Source organism: Lepisosteus oculatus, chromosome 20 (genome assembly GCF_040954835.1).
Source record: "Lepisosteus oculatus isolate fLepOcu1 chromosome 20, fLepOcu1.hap2, whole genome shotgun sequence".
NCBI classification, from domain to species: Eukaryota; Metazoa; Chordata; class Actinopteri; order Semionotiformes; family Lepisosteidae; genus Lepisosteus; species Lepisosteus oculatus.
This window is the reverse complement of record NC_090715.1, coordinates 15,520,682-15,538,726: the sequence shown is the minus strand read 5'-3', so window position 1 is coordinate 15,538,726 and position 18,045 is coordinate 15,520,682. Positions and strand designations below refer to the sequence as shown.

At 41.4% G+C, this 18,045-nt stretch overlaps 1 protein-coding gene across 1 annotated transcript in view; it reads right to left on the bottom strand.

The window, feature by feature from the left end:
• The window catches only part of pepd (peptidase D), a 113,870-nt gene that overhangs the window by 90,715 nt on the left and 5,110 nt on the right, over nt 1-18,045 (bottom strand). The window contains exons 3-4 of the mRNA XM_015368217.2: nt 11,446-11,573; nt 7,950-8,013 (exon numbers count right to left, since the gene is read on the bottom strand). Coding sequence (XP_015223703.2) covers nt 7,950-8,013; nt 11,446-11,573 — 192 coding nt within the window. The remainder of the gene's footprint in view (nt 1-7,949; nt 8,014-11,445; nt 11,574-18,045) is intronic.

Here is an 18,045-nt window from a genome sequence, read left to right as displayed (position 1 = left end):
CAGAAGACAAGTTTTGCTACCCAGCAGTCCATGATGTACATCAAATTGCAATAAGAAGTGAAAATAACATTTCCTCTGAAAGGGAACTCAAAACAGATCTTGAGCTGTTAAAACTCACTTTGCTAAAATGGTGTCAACCAATAATGTTCACCATCTTTTTGCGAGGACTAATGTAAAAAAAAAGATATGATCCAAATTATTTTTGCTTAATAACACTTTAAGAATTTGACAAAGAAACTAAAAGAGTGCAGTAAGCAGTAGCAAAGAGATATTAATAAACGTGCTACAGACTAATCCAAACCCCAAATGTATTAGGATTATTTTGAGCTTTCTCTGTTGATGGAAATGAAAAAAATGAGCGATGCGTATCGCAATCATACCGAAATGTGACTCCACAGCTGTCATATAACACTACTGTGGAAGAGAGATTTTTGCTTGTTATGGAAAAAAATAAACAACATCTGATGATTAAGTTCCTGTTGGAGAAGGTTATGAGAAGAGGCTCACTGCTCAGATGTAAGGGCATCTAGGTGGAACCTTAAGTAAGCAATGATGGGTTTTAGAGGGTGCACAAACTCTCCTGTTAGAAAGAGCAAGAATTTCAATGTTTACAGTATTCTTGTACAGTACGGATTTTCTTTCCTTTCACATACATATCTTCTAAAAAATACCAAATGTTCTACCTCTGACAGCACAATCGACTGCTTATAGGTGAAAGCCACAGCTTATTACTAAAAACTGGCTTAAAGTCTGGCTCGCACAGAGACTGGGAAAACGGCAAATTTTTGGTGCCGCACCTAAAAACTTCAGACTCCAAGGACACGGGAGAATATAAAATGAGAGAAGAGCACAGCATTCACTGATCCACACAAGAAAGTGAGAAAAACACGAAAAGCCTGCTGATGTAAGAGCAGAGCTTTGAAGAAGCAAGTGGAAACTAGGTGCAAGCGCATTTAAAACCGAGAACAGGCAAAGGGTTTACCCAAAGGGTTGGGGGAGTATGGAACAGGTGGATGGCATACTCGGACGCTAGCCATCAGTGTGCCTCTGTCATTAGAGGAGCACTGCAATAAAAAGACTAAGCAGTCCAGATTTGCTCATTTTCCACAAGCTCGCTGTGGGCAGCTGGGTGGCTTGTTAATTACTGATCAGGGTAGCTGTGTCTTTCCACAGGCGATTGTGGCAGATTGCTGCATATGAACATCCCCACACTCAGGCTGCTAATTATAAGCTCCGAGTGCTGGGACTCCTCGATGCGCTCTGTGGATTGGACGGAGGATCCACATTCAATGGGGCGTACTGGAGTCGCGCTCACGGTTATCATCCCGTGTTTATCGCCCCCCCCCACCCCACCACAATACCAGAGTCCCATAAACAGATCGCCACGAGCCACCGGCTAGATGAATTTCAACTAATGACAATCATCTCCCTTCGCTCAGACTTTGTTTAATCCCCTGGACTGTCTTACAAAAGCGACACCAGATGCGAAGAGGAACTAGCCCCTGAATATTAAACGAGGCAAGGCGCTGACTTCCAAGCCAGTGCCACCCAAGCATCAGCTGCTCATTAGTATGTGCAAAGGCACCGTTCCTAACAAGAGCCGGAGTCTGTTGACAGAGAGGATTGCTGCCTCCTGTCTGCGTCTTAACTTTCCCAGCTTGGTACTGCTGATTTCAGATTACCCCTCCAGAGTTTGTTTGGTTTTCTTTTCACCTTGTTTTGTATGGGAATTACATTTTCAAATTAATTCTTTAACAGCAAGGGTACTACCCTGACGGATAAGGTTTTGATTCTGCTATGAAGGACACTGTGCTGCTGTACTGCTTTCCCCGGTGCTTGCAGGCTGCATAATTTTTTGACTGCCCAGACTCTGGATCTGTAAAAATTAAAATTCTTTCAATCAGGAACTGCTTTAGCTGGCACCACCTCAAATGCATTCCAATGAAATGAGAAGGTAAAAGCCAGCTGATTTTATCCTCTCTTGTCCATTCTCACTGCTGTCTAATACTTTCAACAGCCCTGAATCTGCTTTCCAGTATCTGTACCTGGAGGTTCAAAGATTCCCGAACAGATTACCGTCTAAACTCCACATAATACGGTCTAAAAGAGAACCAAATGTCTCTCAACATACATTCTCAAAAACAACTGAAGAACAGAGAATTTAAGAGAAATATAACACGGGCATTTCTTTTTTTTTCAGAAGATAAATCAGAACCGGGAACATAAAGCAATTAGCTTGAAGGTTACTGTGCTTTTATTGACAGGTTAATGTCCCTTAAAGGTTAAAGGGCTATTCAATGTAAAAATGTTAACGACTTTTCATTTGTCATGCATTATATATATATTAAGTCTGTGAAATATTGATTTCTGAAATGCAGTTTTGGAGCTGACGGGCAGCTTCAGACGTTTTCCTCGAGGACTATACTCAAATGCACTTCCTCCAGGATCTCTGTGTAATTCAGAATAGCCCGTTATGTGTTAAACCCACTCTAGTCAGAAAAGTGAGTTGTGTGTTTTTCTTGTGTCGGTTCACAGCAATGAACCCTGCGGTCACACACAGGAAAGAATCAGAAGTGTGGGCAGACTCTCCTCCAACCCGCCCACTTTCGAGCCCCTCGCCTCTGAACATGTCACTACCAGAGACTCAGAGACAACAGAGGCAGAGGCACACCGAGGAGGCTGTGTCGCTGAGAGTGTGGAAGTGAATAGATTAGAGCCCGGGAGGCACTTCTCTACACAAAGTGTGGTAGGAGGGTGGAACAAGCCACCCAGCCATGTTGTTGAAGCTGATACCCTGGTTTCTTTCAAGAAACAGCTGGATGAGATCCTTGGATCAACGGCCAAGCAGGTTAGATGGGCTGAAAGGTCTCCTCTCACTTGTCACCTTTCTTAACCAATTACATCACCCTTGGGCACAGCCCACTAGTGACATGACCCAGGCTCAAACCCATGATCACAGAGCCCAGGCAATCTACTGATGGTGGAATCACACTAAGATATTCCTGCCCTGGCCTGTGTTACCTACTGAGACCACTGCAGAGGTGGCTACAAGTGTTCTCTGATGCCTGCTGGCAGTGATACATATTTGAAGTTCATGAGGCACACACACTTACACAACCCTCCGAAAACCACAGCACTGCATTTTTCAAAAGCCAAGATTAAACTGTGTTTACAATAATTAAAAACCAAATAAAAATACAAGTTAATCTATAAAACATGTTTTCATCAAATGCCAGCAACGGTATTGTACAAAAATATTACAATTTTGATCAAACTTGGACTGAAAACAAAGTTTGAACATGTCAGCAAAGGGTTTTTTCCTCTCTTTGCATCAAGGAGCACAAGAAAATGAGAAAATGCTTTTAACTGGAAAACATAATAAATTAATCTCTTTAAAAGCCTTGCCTTCAAATTCAGATAAGCTTTGACATTTTCATAGCATTAACTTGATAATTTTGTCCTTTGCTGCTTAAGGAAAATACAGATTCTTCCAAAGTAAAAATGAACACTGTTTAGTGGATGTGAGAAATCTCTTTGGCTGCCTTATTTATAATATACTAGACAAAATATATTTGACTGACTGTGACAAACTTAGACTGTAGATAAAGGGGAACCTGACACTTTTTTCATTTCACTTTCATCTTTAAATTCTCTCGTACTATAATGTATCATAATATATTGCCCATTGATTTGGAAATCTGTTTTAAGAGGAATACATCAATAAGCACATAGACTGCTAAATGCATTAGGCACCATTCACAATTATATTACAGCAAAAAGTCAATGGAGATTGATGAATGAGAACAGGGCTGTTCACCTTCCCAATAAACAATCTTGTCATTCATAATTTATGAATACAGAGTCTGACATGAGCCCAGTCTTTCACATGATGAACTAGGCAGAATCCGAACATTTATTTGCTTTAGTCACACTTGACACTTCAAGGTATATTGATTTTTGTTTTCCACGTAAAGATAATTGTTTGCAAAAATTCCCTTTCTCCTTTCCTGGAAGACTTTGATAGATGACGAAAGATAAAGAAAACAACCTGGTCTGAAAGGTCCGAACACAAAGAACTAAATTAATTAAAAACTGCACAGAGAAAAAACTTACAAGATGTCCATGAGTGATACCTATAACATATGTATAACAGACAACAGAATGTCATAATCAAACCCAGTGCAAAAAAAAGATGGAAAGCGTCTTTGTTTTCAGAAGCTCATGTTTGACCTTCCTTCCCTACAGCCCCTTAGGAGCCACAAGCACCCTCAAGGTGTTGCTTGATCATACAGCCAGCTCAGCTACCCTCCCTCCTTCGAAACGCCACCTGAAGAGACAGGCCAAGTTTTTTGCTCAGCTCCGCAGCCACATCTGAATTCTGATCTGCGAGTTGTCAAGCACCCTTGTTACGAGATGCTTACCTGGCAAGATCAAAACCTGTCAGGGAGAGAGATTTCAATCTGACGCAGAGAACCTGTCTAGCCAGAGATCGGGCTTAGTAACTACAAGGGCCGAGATGCTCCTGGGATGAAAAAACCCCGGCAGAGCTCACTTGACTTGCTCGTCTGTCCTACAGTGTGCTGAACACAAAGTCACAATTAAGAGTGACCTTCCCTTCCCCTTGTGCCCTCCACAGGATTTCAGGATAAGTTCCTAGACCCCAAAGTACCCAGAATTGTTCCACTGAAAAGCTGCCCGCAGTCTCTAGGCTGGAGTGTTCTGTAACAGCCAATCCTGTGCTGCAGAGGAACAGACACAGCATGGAACAGCCTGGAAGTTTGAAATAGCCTACCTAAAATGAACTTTTTTGCGTACCTTAGAGTAAAATGAGTGTCAGGTTACACTGTTACTACTGCTTTGTAGTACTGTGCAATGTAGGTTAACAGCTATGCAAGACGTAAACTGCTTCAGTGCATACCAAACAGCAGCTAGTCTGCTTTACCTATATTAGGTGATCATGGGATTGCAGTCTGGCAAAAAAAAATACAGCAGAAAAACTGTCCAAACAGAATGTATATGCCTGAATGTATAATTCTTACAAGGTGCAACACATAAATCTCAAAACGCAAGGCTTCCACAACTATTTAAAAGTCTCCACTATGTTGGCATATTATTTGGTTACTCCACAGTTCTCCATGCTAACAGGGTCCTAAAAACTCCAGCAAGGAGTCAGTGGAGTGTTTCTGTAGATTTAATAGTCTGCCATACTTGTTACATTCTAAACCACTAACTCTTCACAGCATTTTCCAGCTAACCAGACAGGTGAGCCAACATCCTCAGGTCCCAGGAGATTAACCTCAGCATCACTCTGTGCAGGTCAAATTTTAACATGACAGGTCCCTGATGCAGCTTTTATATAACAACGAAGATATCCTAACTGCAGATACCATCTAAAATCTCTAAGAGAGATAAGTGTCAGGTCTGCTTTCACAACATAAAATGAAGTCGATTTAAGTATTGCTATACAACATCTCTTTATTAATCTTATTGATTTTTCTTTATTTGGCCTTTTATCATGGGAGTATGAGTGTATTAACTGTTTATCTTTATTGAATATCAATGCATCCTAAACCTGAGTGTGGATTAGTTTGAATAATGATAAGGCTGACAATTTTAGTACTATTTGCATTAATAAATCTCAGCACAGCAGGGAGCATCTAGAATTATTTCCATCCTCATTGACAAAATGTGTTTCCTCATTGCATGCACAATTATAATTGACCCCCACAATACCTGACCTCAGACTGCCAATGTCTTTTTTAAGGAATAAGGAGTAATACAGGGCAGCATACCAGTTCACACTCTCTGATCAAAAAGACAAACTGTACATGATTGCATGTTAATTCCAGCTGTATAAATCTGACCGATTACAAATGACTACAAAGAAACTAAGATTTAAACCAAGAGATCCCTAGAAATTAGCAGGTGGTTTAAAAATTTTTCAAATTCTTGTGGTAAGTATTCATAAAAGCCCAAATTCTGTCATCTGCCTTCAGTTTAAATTTTACCTTTCTGCCTTCCAGGCAGACTCATTAATATTTTATGTCAGTATGAAATGTGATCCTTGTAATAATACAAGGAAGATTAGCTAGAGATACTAAAACGTGAATCAACCCCATGCTGGCACATTGCATAGGCCTGATGTGACCTGTAGTTCAACTCACACCCTTAATGTTCCAAATTTCAAACAACCTCACTATTTTCAAACCTCACAGTAAATGACAACATCACATACAGGCTTTAGAGGAATATTCCCAACGTTTACTAGGGATGGACATACTAAGACTGGTTTAAAATCTATCTTTCAGTCATATTTTAAATACTTGGGTCCTTTAATTAATAGTCAAACAACGAGCTGCACAAAGTAATCAGAGAATTGTGAACCGGAGATTTCCTGTTGCGTCCTAGCAATTGAAATCCAGAACAGGAGACACTGCTTTACACAAAGTGTTCTGGGAGTATGGAATAAGCAACCAAGAAAAGCTGTCAATGTCGTTAACTTGGCTGCTTTCAAGAAACAGCTGCATGAGATCCTTGGATCCATGAACTACTAACTACCAAATGGGTTAAAATGGACAAAATTACCTCCTCTTGCCTTATTGCGATTCATCGCATCCTCACCTTCTATGCATAGATTATATGGGTTATTTGGTATCTGTGTTTCATTCATTGTACCTTACACGTAACCAAGGGACTGTCACACATTAAGGGTAAAGTATTTCAACAGGAAAACCTTAGAGCAACACCATACACTACTGAAAGGAACATTCCACTGTATTATAATAGTGCCTGAGTGTTACCAACACAGACAGACATAAAAAATTACATATTACAAAAACCAACTCAATAACTCATATCGGCGGCCACCATGTTTTGCCCTCTTCAGGGTTTTAGGAGCATGTATGCTTAACATTATGCTATAAATTCTGCTGCAGGTCACAAATCCGGAAGTGGAAGGCAAAACAAACAAACCACTGACTAGACCACAGCCTCCTCTGCTCCAGTAGAAACACAACTGTCCCCCCCAGGCAGCATAACAGCTGAAAACAGGGAAGAGCGAAAGAGATTTACAGTGTCCTGCAAAAATACTGGGAATGGAAAAACTGTTACTTTGCTTTACTGTCAAGCAGTTCCTATTGGTTGATCATGAGAGTGATCTAATACATGTTTCAAACTAAACATTTCCACTCTGAAATTTGTAATGAGTGCCATAAAGTATCATGAAGTATATTTTAGTTTTTAATGTATATCCTTGTACGAATCATTCATGTTATCTCATGATCATAAATATAAATTGCTTGATTGCAAAGCAAAAATAACGGCTTCGTCTTTGCTGGCCCAATACTTTTGGATTGGATCTTGACAGGTGCGTTAATATAGTGGAGTTAGCTGGAGAATCCTGGATCCTGGATCGGTAGCTCTGCTGCCCTTAGGAAAAGAGATGCCAGTGTCTTAGCAGTGTTCCCAGAATATCTGTACAACTTTAACCTGCCATCTGGAAGACAGACACCATCTCCTATGGGCACAAAAGCCCCGATCCCCAAGCATTTTGCTTCCAGATCCGAGTTTGTTTATTCAAATATTTCCAATTGCTTTCAGTGTGCCTTTAATTAACAGCCTCGCTTTGTTTTGTTTATTTCTTCTCCCTCCTTGCTGACAAGCTGCCAGCAACAATATTCAATTACAAATTATTTTACTAAGGAGGCAGTGCATACTGGAGGTGACAGTGTCACCCAGGGACAACAGAAACACCGTGTGATCTTTCCACGTCAATGAGCTCATTGGTTCCGCTCGGCATGCAGAATCGGAAATTACAGTTATGCATCCAAGCCAAGTGAAGCGTGAGAGCCTGTCACCCCACTGTTTAATGAGAGCTCCTCTCTGATATGTCTTTAGGAAATTAAAAATAAAATGGTGTAAAGAAGGGAAACTCGAAGGGGCTGACTCACATCGCTGGTGTAGTGAACCTCGTGCAGTCCATACTTGTCTTTGAAGTGCTCCCGGGTATGGATCCTGTTAACGAGCAGAATTAAACAAGCCTTAATTAGCAGACGTTGAAGACCCTTCTAAGTGATCAGAATGAAGACCCACAAAACTCTCACCAGTCAGCCAACTCCTTGGGGGCCTTAAGGAGACCAGACTGCTGTTAAAGTCCTCCCAGCACTGGGCAGAGCTCAGAGATATCACAGTCCCTTTGGCAGGGATGAGACTTAACAGCATGTCTTGCCCAGGTAAAGACATTGGGACTCTACTTCCAGAAGAAGAAAAAAAGAACACGCACCCCAAAAATCACAGAGGGTCGGCCCAGAAAAACAGCTATAAAAAGAGAGTAGTCAGCTGGATGCACTCTGTACTCATAAACAGATTTTATTTAACAAATGTTAAATGTTTCAGCAACAGTGCTGCTTCCAACCAGAGCCATCTATCGTAGGAGATGAATTGGAAGACTTAATTATTTGCTGAATCATTTTGGTACCCTCTATTCTAAGGGATAAATTTCACCCCTCACTTAACATTAATTAATCCAGTTTAAAGTTTGTTGTGTTGAGGTCTAAGATAAGAGCTTGAGAACAGCCTTTATTTACTGAAGCTGCTGCACATCAGTTAAACAGATCCCGGCTGTGTGGGTGTTCGCATTATTTTAATCGGTACTGCGTGTGCCACATCGCTTTTGTGAGCTTAATCCAGGCCCGCAGAGGTGTCAATTAAAAGTGCCGTCCTGATGCAGGAAATAAGATTCCTTTTGAAAAAAAGTTCCTGCTCTCAAAATCATTATCCTCCTCAGCTCCAAGCAGCTGCAAGACAGCCACCTCTTCTCCCCTTGCAAAGCATCGCCTCACAAATGTACATGATTGCTAACAGAAAACAAGACAAATAATATTTATATATATACTGTACATAGTTCAGGAATAACAAAGATGTGCTGGAAGACTGCTGCTGGATCTGCTTTGTTGAGCAGCTGTGTGGGCGGATTAACAGCCTGTCAGAAAATATTTTTAGAGGAGGGACTGTATCTGGAGACTTTATAGGTAGAGATAAGCTGTAGGGAATATATTTTTCTTTTTTTAGTCAAGTAAATATGCATGAAACTAAGTTTAGGTATGTAAATAATCCTTTTTATATAGGCTTTAAAGAAATTATATCTGCTAGGTGAATATCCCTTATGTTTCTTTCAGTCTTTGCAAACTTTCCTACACTTTTGAATGTTTAAACATCACTTGAAACCTAGAACATTTTGTCACTCTACTTGTGAAAGACTCTATCATTATTGCTGCCATTATAGTAGGTACATAACTTTAACTTAACAGTATGAACTGTGCCACTCAAAGTTTAGTTGGGAGTTTACTCAAATGTGAGTTTAAAAAAGCCACAACAGTTAAACTATTTTATAAACTACTTTTAAAAATGCACAAAGTGCAGTAGGCAAGGTCTCCTAGACTTTTGGGGTATTTTTTCACAGTTCCTCCCACACGTTCTTCCTGACATGTATGTATGTAGATGTCTCTCAGCTGACATCTACAACAATTGTCACAAAGCTTCTACAGCCAGTAACAAGATAAACAACTGTCTTCGTCGCTTATTAAAACACAAAAACACTGTCAAAAGCTCTGTTCACCAGACAGCTTGTGTTCTGCTGTACAGAAGATACTTTCAGCATGGAACCTTTGAAACTACTCTTCTTCTGGGACAATTAAATAAATCTGCATAATGTATCCAAACCTCAACAGGTAAGACTGCATGCTCTGCTGTCATGGAAAGGAAAATGGCAGGCGTCATGTTAATTAATTACAAGTAAGAGCGAGGAATAGGCTTGGAGCGATGTCAACAATGCACCTTTCAAATTAAAACAGAAATTAATTAATCACGCCTTATTTAATTACCTCTTGCCTGCCTCTCTGTTTAGACAGTTGAAGCAAAAGCGTGTCATTTGAATCATGAAACCCAAGAAGCTTTCAAAGGAAATCAAGGAAGAAGTGCTTAAGAGGCAAAGGTCAGAAGGAGGTTACTTTTCCCAATTAGTACAGCGACGTCCAACATTAGGAAGTAGACTGTGCACCATACTACCCATTTACAACATATAATGAGCCACCATCTCAAACAGAGAAGCCAGGTAAGCAGGAGACTTGTCATGGACGCCACTGTGAGGCAGAAGTGACTCTGAAAGATCTGCAAAATTGTATGTTTGAAATGGGAGTCTCTGTTCACTCACTGACAATATAATATGTGTCCCTGCACACTTCTGGCCTGTATGGGAAAGTGGCATGAAAAAACTCATCTTAAATCTTCATTGACATATAATGCAGACATGTGGCAGGACACAAAAAATGTGTCCTGCCCTGCAGGAGACAGAAATTGAACTTTGTCTAAATGCAGACCTTTGTGTTTGGCGCAAACCCAACACAACACATCACCTACTCAGCACCATCCCAGCAGTCAAGCGTGGTGCTCACCATATCAGATCAGCAGGGACTGGGAATCTTTCAGAACTGAGAGAAAAATGGGCGGTGCAAAGTACTGGCAAATTTTAGAGGAAAAAGGTAGAGGAACACCTAACAGAGTCCCGGAAAACACAGCTCCTGGAAATCACAGCTGATTGACTGTTTATCCACTAAATTGGCATCTCTAAATTTAGTAATTAAGTCCTGAGAGGGACTGGAATATTGGACAACATGTCAGTGTTTCTCATCCTTTTCCAAACCACTGCAGACTTTAACTTCCCTTACACGCACACATCACTGTCCCAAATAAATGATTAATATTACTAAAAAAACTTATTTCAATGTTTAATCTGAGTTTGCATCAAAGTGCGTAGTCGCCTTATTCTTGCAGAAACAGATCAAATGAAAACAGCTCAGCCCCTATCATACATTTTTGTCTTTTAATGTCTGTCAGGCATAAAAATCTTAAGTCTTAAATCTTAAAACAGGTCCCACAAGTACAATCTTAAGAGTGTGGCCTCTGTATAGACCAGACGTGCAAAATGGTAGCTGTACCACAACACGAATAAGTAAATAATCCTTAAGATATCAATTTTTGTTTCTCCTACATGACTTTTCCCAAGTACTGCAGCACAACCATTAAGGTTTAAAGGCACACCACTGTAGCACAGCACACCTGTTGGGAAATATTGTTTGAAAGAGCCGTTCTGCTCATTTCAAAAGCTAATTAATCTTGCAAATACGATTCTATAGGTCTCCATAATAAAATTAAGACCACATTTTTTTAATGGAATTCTACTTCTATCTAAAAATAAGGTATGTATCTTGTGCAATTATACAATGCCCACACAGTCTCATGAAATAACAGTGCCACATCAGCGGAAAGATTTCAATTAGAAAAAGATCCAGAAATCTGAGCTCTCTTCAAGTTCCTTAATCATATTTCGTATTGGATTCTCTGAAATCATCCGACTGAAGAGCAAACTTCTGAGAAGCGGGGACATACTTTCCCATCCAGGTGGCGTAACTTTCAGGCAGTTTGGGGACGAACAGGATGGACTTCCCACTGTCAACATCGATTGCCCCATAGCAGTCTGGCTCTGTCACACCGAAGGTCCAGTGGAAGAAAGACTCCTGCAGAGCAGAAATAAAACAGTCAGCCTATTCGCGCCAAGAAGCCTCACATTTTTGATAGTCCATGTGTGATGAGTCCCACCTCCACATGTTTTTTAGGTCGTGCTCTGTTAGTTTCGATTCTCTGTTAGCTTGGATCTGAAGAAGGAGAGGACAGATGTGCCCCTAACAGAAACTGTCAGGCTGTAGCTCGGTTAGAGAAGAGTTGATCCCCAAGAACAGCTTTTTTGGTCCATTAACATATAACAGGGTCTACCAACTGGTCCTGTAGAGCCACAAGCATGACAAGTCACCCTCAGACCAGAGATCTGTAAAGACCTGGAACACAAGTGTGTTTTAAACAATTTAGTAAGTGAATTGGTCTGCCTGTTCCCAAGTTAATTTAAATGAACTCAGAAACAGGCAGCAGTGGTGCCTGAGAGCAGGAACACTGGGTTCATTTCAGATGATGTCAGTTGAACAAATCAACCGCTTCGGCGCTCAAAACAAAACTGTTTCACATCTAGCGATTTGTGGGTGACACATAAAACTGGCCAGATTGTGGCTCTCGAGGACCAGGGGCAACAAAGCCCAACACAGAGTCTAGTACAATTACATTGCTCTAAAGAAGAAAAAAGTGGCAGCACCATCCTGTCATTAAACAACCTATTAAAAAGGTTTCAGCACAGTAGGTGGAGTGAAGAAGGCTAATGAGACGCCTGTGAACAAGCACCATGCACTCAGGAACTACAGGGGCGCCGAGTGAGATGTGGTCTCATGCAGGGTGGAAAAAAAAACCTGTTACTGGAACTGGTTTTGAAATCTGAATACCTGTATACAGTACAGCGCCTTGCAAAAGTATTCAGGCCTTTGCTCAGTTTTTGCATTTTGTTGCTTTAAAGCTTGCATTCATGACACTTTGAAGCAGCGATATGTTATATACACAACTCGGCACATTCAAAGCAAAAAAAAAGCAACAAGAAAGAAGGACAAACAATAACGACAGAACGATGAAAAAGCCACGATTGCATAAGTACTAAAACACTTTGAGGCGGCAGAAATTACTTTAGGTGCACAAAATGACATTAATGAGGCACAGATGTGCTGAGTGGCCTCTGTGTGCAATGAAAACACCTGTCACCGTGAAAGACTGTTAAAGCAGCTTTCAAAGTAGGTCAGGGATAAAGTCACTGAAATGCACAAGATCCTGGTCACTCCTTAGAGCTGCCACGTATGGCAGAGTGGAATATCCATCTCAAATACCAGCACATCACCCAGGAAACCCCATCCTTACAGTCAAGCATGGTGCAGGCAGCACCACGCTATGGGGAGGCTTTTTCTCAGCAGAGACGGGGAAATCCAGCAGGATTTAAGGAAAACTAGATGGCAAAGGTATAGGTTAATACCAGAAGAAAACCTGTTTCAGTCCTGCTGATGAATTCAGACTAGGGTGAAAATTCACCTTTCAGCGGGACGATGACCCAAAGCACAAGGCCAAACATACACTGGGGGGGCTTAGGAGTAGGAAAGAGAATGTCATTGAGTGTCCCTGTCAAAGTCCGGATATGAATCCTCTTTGAGAATCTGTGGAAAAGCTTGAAACTGAAACCCCGTAACAATCTGGGAGTTTCATCAAATGTGCTAAAAACCCAGGCAAAAATCACACTATGACAGTGCGCAAAGTTGGAAGAGACTGACCCAGAAAGAAGTTGTAATTTTTGCCAAAAGTGCTTACATCAAAAACTGAGTTCATAGGGGTGTATGCAATCAACGTATTTAATTTTTTTCTTCTTAGTTTTTGTTGGCTTTCGCTGCAACGTATCTTACCTGTAGAACCCTTCAGTTGGAGCATTCAGGTTTTGTATAAAATCGGAACTTTAAGGGAATGTCGATGCAACATTTCGTAACTTTCGTAACAAAATGGGACACAACAGGAAGGCTCTTAATACGTTTGCAAAGCACCACATAAAGGAATACCAGCCGCTTCAGAAATGGCTCCGGGGCGCGAGGCAGGGAAGGAGAGCTTGCTTGTTAATTTCATGTTAAATATGAAGGTTGTGCATCTGAGAAAAACCATCTTCCCCCCCAGCTAAAAAAGACAGTTATTCAAAGCTGCGGTGCATTATTCAGTTTCACTTTACTTATCGAGCCTCCAAAGCATTCCCCAGCCACAGCTATTACAGGCTGATAAAAGATACTTCTCCCCGTCTTTTGAAGTCTCTCTCTCCTGCAGCATCACCCACCGGCCAGAGTGACGGATCGTTAGAAGACCGTTAAGCTCAGTCTCAGGGGAAAGACGCTAACAGGATGGGGGCAGGTGGGCTTGTACGGAGAGGGCTAAATACCCTCTTGTGCAAACACTGCTTCATCCCTTATCAGCCCCCTGTCAAATTACATTTAATCCAAGCAGAGGCCAAGAATGTATAGATTTATTTCTAAGAGTAAATATTTTATGAGAGATTAAGCACCAAGGGAAATCGTGCAAATTTTTATTCTGAGGGAATATTATTCCTAGACAACACAAGTGTTTGCATTCTTTCTCTTGCCAGCCTATTCTCCCAGCTGTGGAAGGACTCGTGATCAATGACTTCCGCACCCAGGGAAATTCTGCACACAGGAAAAAAGACGTTTGACCCTATATGGCAGCACAAGCCATTCCAGATTTGACTAAATAAAAACCCTGCCAGGCTAAATCTTATTGAACCTAATTTATTTAAGGATGGATTTAGCCATTTCTATCTTATGCACTCCGCCCTGACCTGAGTGGGTGTATAAAGCGTGCATTGTAGACGAAGCTAATCAACCCATGAGCCTCCAGGTCTGATTCCAGGAGAAACAAAGAAACACGTTTTCGAGCTGCCAGTAGGAAAGATTGGTCAAGCATGAGAGCTAAACTCCAGCCAGTTCAGTTTCTTCTGTATTTCAGTGACTAATCCCTGAAGCTAGTGTTACACTGCAGCCCACCCACATTTTACAACGACCAGCATCTTAAACAGAAGACAAACTGGAAATTGTCACCATGCCATCTCAAACACCTAGGCCACTCCATGTACAAAATGATGAAAAAAGCCCAGCAACCTTAACAAACCTTTGTTTTTTGTATTTTGTGTGAGATGTATAGTGGAGATACCAGGAACAAAAATGTAATCTTTATAAAGAGATGGAAAGATACCAACATTATCCGTTGATTTGGGGGCTTATGATATTAAGAAAAAAATTATGTTTTGCATTATGTGAGCCCATATACAGAACAGGAAAGAAGAATGTTTTGAAATGAGAATTGTCTATTTTATACCAACTTCTTTCAGTGGGATAATCCTTCAGTAATTAAAAATGAGTGCTGCACTACAAATTAGATGAAAGTTTTTTCAGCAGCTTTTCTTTAGAGGCAGTTCAGCAACACAAGCCAGTTTTTATCCTAAAGAATCATTTCCTGAAGCACTTCCCCATACAGAAGGGGCTCTCATCACACACCACTAGAGTACAACCCCCACCTACCCTCTCTGCCCCAGCAGCACCACTGCACAGCAGATCAGGAGGAAAAGGGTGAAATCACATCGCTAACTGAATTACACGAGCTCAAAGCCGAATTTAGCCACTCCTGGTGTCATGAACACTGCCAGGGGCTCTTTTGGTGTCCTAGGGTAGCAGATCTGCGACTTTAACATTCAGTCATTTGTGACTTGAGATTCGGGCCAGTCGACAGCAGAGTGGGAAGAAATTGAGCTGAAGCGCGTCGCCGTCAACTTTCAAATGAGCAGCACAGAAGAGTCGGGCAGAGAGCACGGACCCAGCGAGAGAGAGAGAGCCCCTCCCAGCCCCCCACCTGAGCACACGCGGCTCAGTGTGGCCTTGTTTTAATATCATAACGAACACTTCCAGTTGTGTCTGTGCAGACTGGAAATGACCTTACAGGGCTCTCTGACAGCTTTATTGCCCGTTTCATTACGGTGCAACTTGGTAATCACAGAGGCAGAGAGAGAAAACACTCGATGGATGCAGAGAAGGGATTCATGCTGCTTATTTTAGATTACTGTTTTTGAGACTGCTGTTGCTTCTTTAAGTTGATCAATGTTATTTAAATTAATTTAGAGCCAATGCATTAGTACTACATAATACTGTATAGAATACAACTATCATATAAGGGAGAGTTACTTATGTCTTTTTGCCATATAAACTATATACTCTGGCACATTAAGCGAAAATATAGGAGTAGACTTGAATTTGGCTATCTGTGACAGTGTTCTGCACCGAATCCTTTGCATTGGTCCAGACCCTGCTGTATTCTGGACCTCGAATTAACTTATCAGCCAGCAGCCATATCACCCTGCAACTCACAGCTGGCAGCCCACTGAAGCACAGCAGGTGTGAGCCTGGTCAGTACCTGGATGGGAGATTCCCAGGAAAAACTAAGGTTGTTTTTGGAAGAGGTGTTAGTGGGGTCAGCAGGGGGCGCTCACCCTGCGGTCTGTGTGGGTCCTAATGCACCAGTATAGTGATGGGGACACTATACTGTAAAAAGGTACCGTCCTTCGGATGAGACATAAAACCGAGGTCCTGACTCTCTGTGGTCATTAAAAATCCCAGGGCGCTTCTCGAAAAGAGTAGGGGTGTAACCCCGGCGTCCTGGCCAAAGTTCTCATTGGCCCTTACCAATCACGGCCTCCTAATAATCCCCATCTATGAACTGGCTTCATCACTATGTTCTCCTCCCCACTGAGAGCTGGTGTGTGGGGAGCGTTCTGGAGCACTATGGCTGCTGTCGCATCATCCAGGTGGGGCTGCACACTGGTGGTGGTGGAGGGGATCCCCATTACCTGGAAAGCACTTTGACTGGAGTGTCCAGAAAAGTGCTATACAAGTGTAAGGAATTATCATCACCTCAGGAATACCACCACCTATAGGACAGTGACTATAGAAACCACACATGGATATTTGTTACAGTTTCTGGTCCAGAGGTGTGAGCCAAAACACCTCTTGCAGCAGTAAGTGGGATTTCTTAAGAGGTCTCCCATTCCATTACTAACCAGGCACAGCCTTGCTTAGCTACTGATATCTGCCGAGATTAGAAGACACCAATGTTGCACATAACGTAAGCAATCAGCGTGGTTTAGTACTCCATCCTGTTTACTCCAAATGTTTTAGCAAAGAAAAAGGACTTGCTTCCAATAATTTCTACATTTACATCTATTTTGAGATATTTTAAGAATTCATCTCCTTCCAAAATGAAAGAAAAAACAGGAACATAAAAATGTCTCATGAGGTCAGCATTATAATAGAGGGGACTCTTTTAACAATATATTTGTTTTTGCAGAGAGTGCTCTTTGTCATGTCTAAAAGCTGAACATAAAAGTGCAGCTTGATTCCTGCTAGCATTAGTATTGCTGGAATTAAATGTTACCATTCAGCTTTGCTTCAAAAAGGCAGAAATTGGGCTAGGTTTGTCAGCCTAATTTCATTTCATTTACACTACTTTTAATACAGCGCTGTAAAGTATCAATTATTCCCAATGCAAAATATAATTTTCAACAATACCCATAAAAACCCCCAGCAGTGAATGAATCAGCTGGCTCATAACCTCTTTTCTTACACAGCATTAAGAAACAAACAAAGGAGCTCTTTTTAAATGCAAGGACAGGATTGTGCTCTCAACTCGAAAGTGCTCGCCAATTAAAGACAGGGAATCAAAGAAAATAACTTGATGTGTGCAAATGGAGAGAACTTCTTATTACTGCCTGAAAAGAGTGATTTGACAGGTACAATGAGTTTATCACGCAAGGCATGCATTTATTGAATTGTTTCGCTTCTCTGAGTTTTGAATTGATAGATAATTATACTTTTCATTCAAAACGTAGTCGCTCTTGACATGAATGTCAAGCATGGGTTCTGTGCTTCCAAGTAACAAAGAGTAATTCTGGGGTTCAGTCAACTGACACTTCTGAGATCCTTACGTTTGTCTGCAAAAGTTAAACAAGTAAAAACAGTTCCTAAAACACTGTAAGAATAGGGGACCGTGCATTATCATGGTGCATTTGGCAGTGCTGCCTCCTAGCTCTTGGGTCCTGGTTTTATTCTGGACCGGGGTGCCTGCTGTATGGAGTCTGCAGTCTGGAGTCTGTGTGGTTTTCACCCACAGTCCAAAGGCTTGCTATCTAACTGTGTCTGTCATCTTAAGAAGATACGCAGATCCAAGGTGCAAAGTCACACCACACCCTTGTGCCAGCTGGGTTAAACTTTGGCTCTTTCTGAGCCTCCAAGGAAAAAGCACTTACTGAAAACAGATGGATATAGGAACAGGTATATGCTTCTGTCAGCAAAAATTCTTCACAGTGTCTGCTGACACTATCATGTGACCACAGCAGCCACGCCCACCTACCTACCTTTATAACCAAATCACAAGTTACACGTTGTTGGGAAAGAGAACAAGAGGCCACACAGCCATTCGAAAACTAGGAGTTAAACATTATAGAAACCTACACTTGAAAGCTAAACA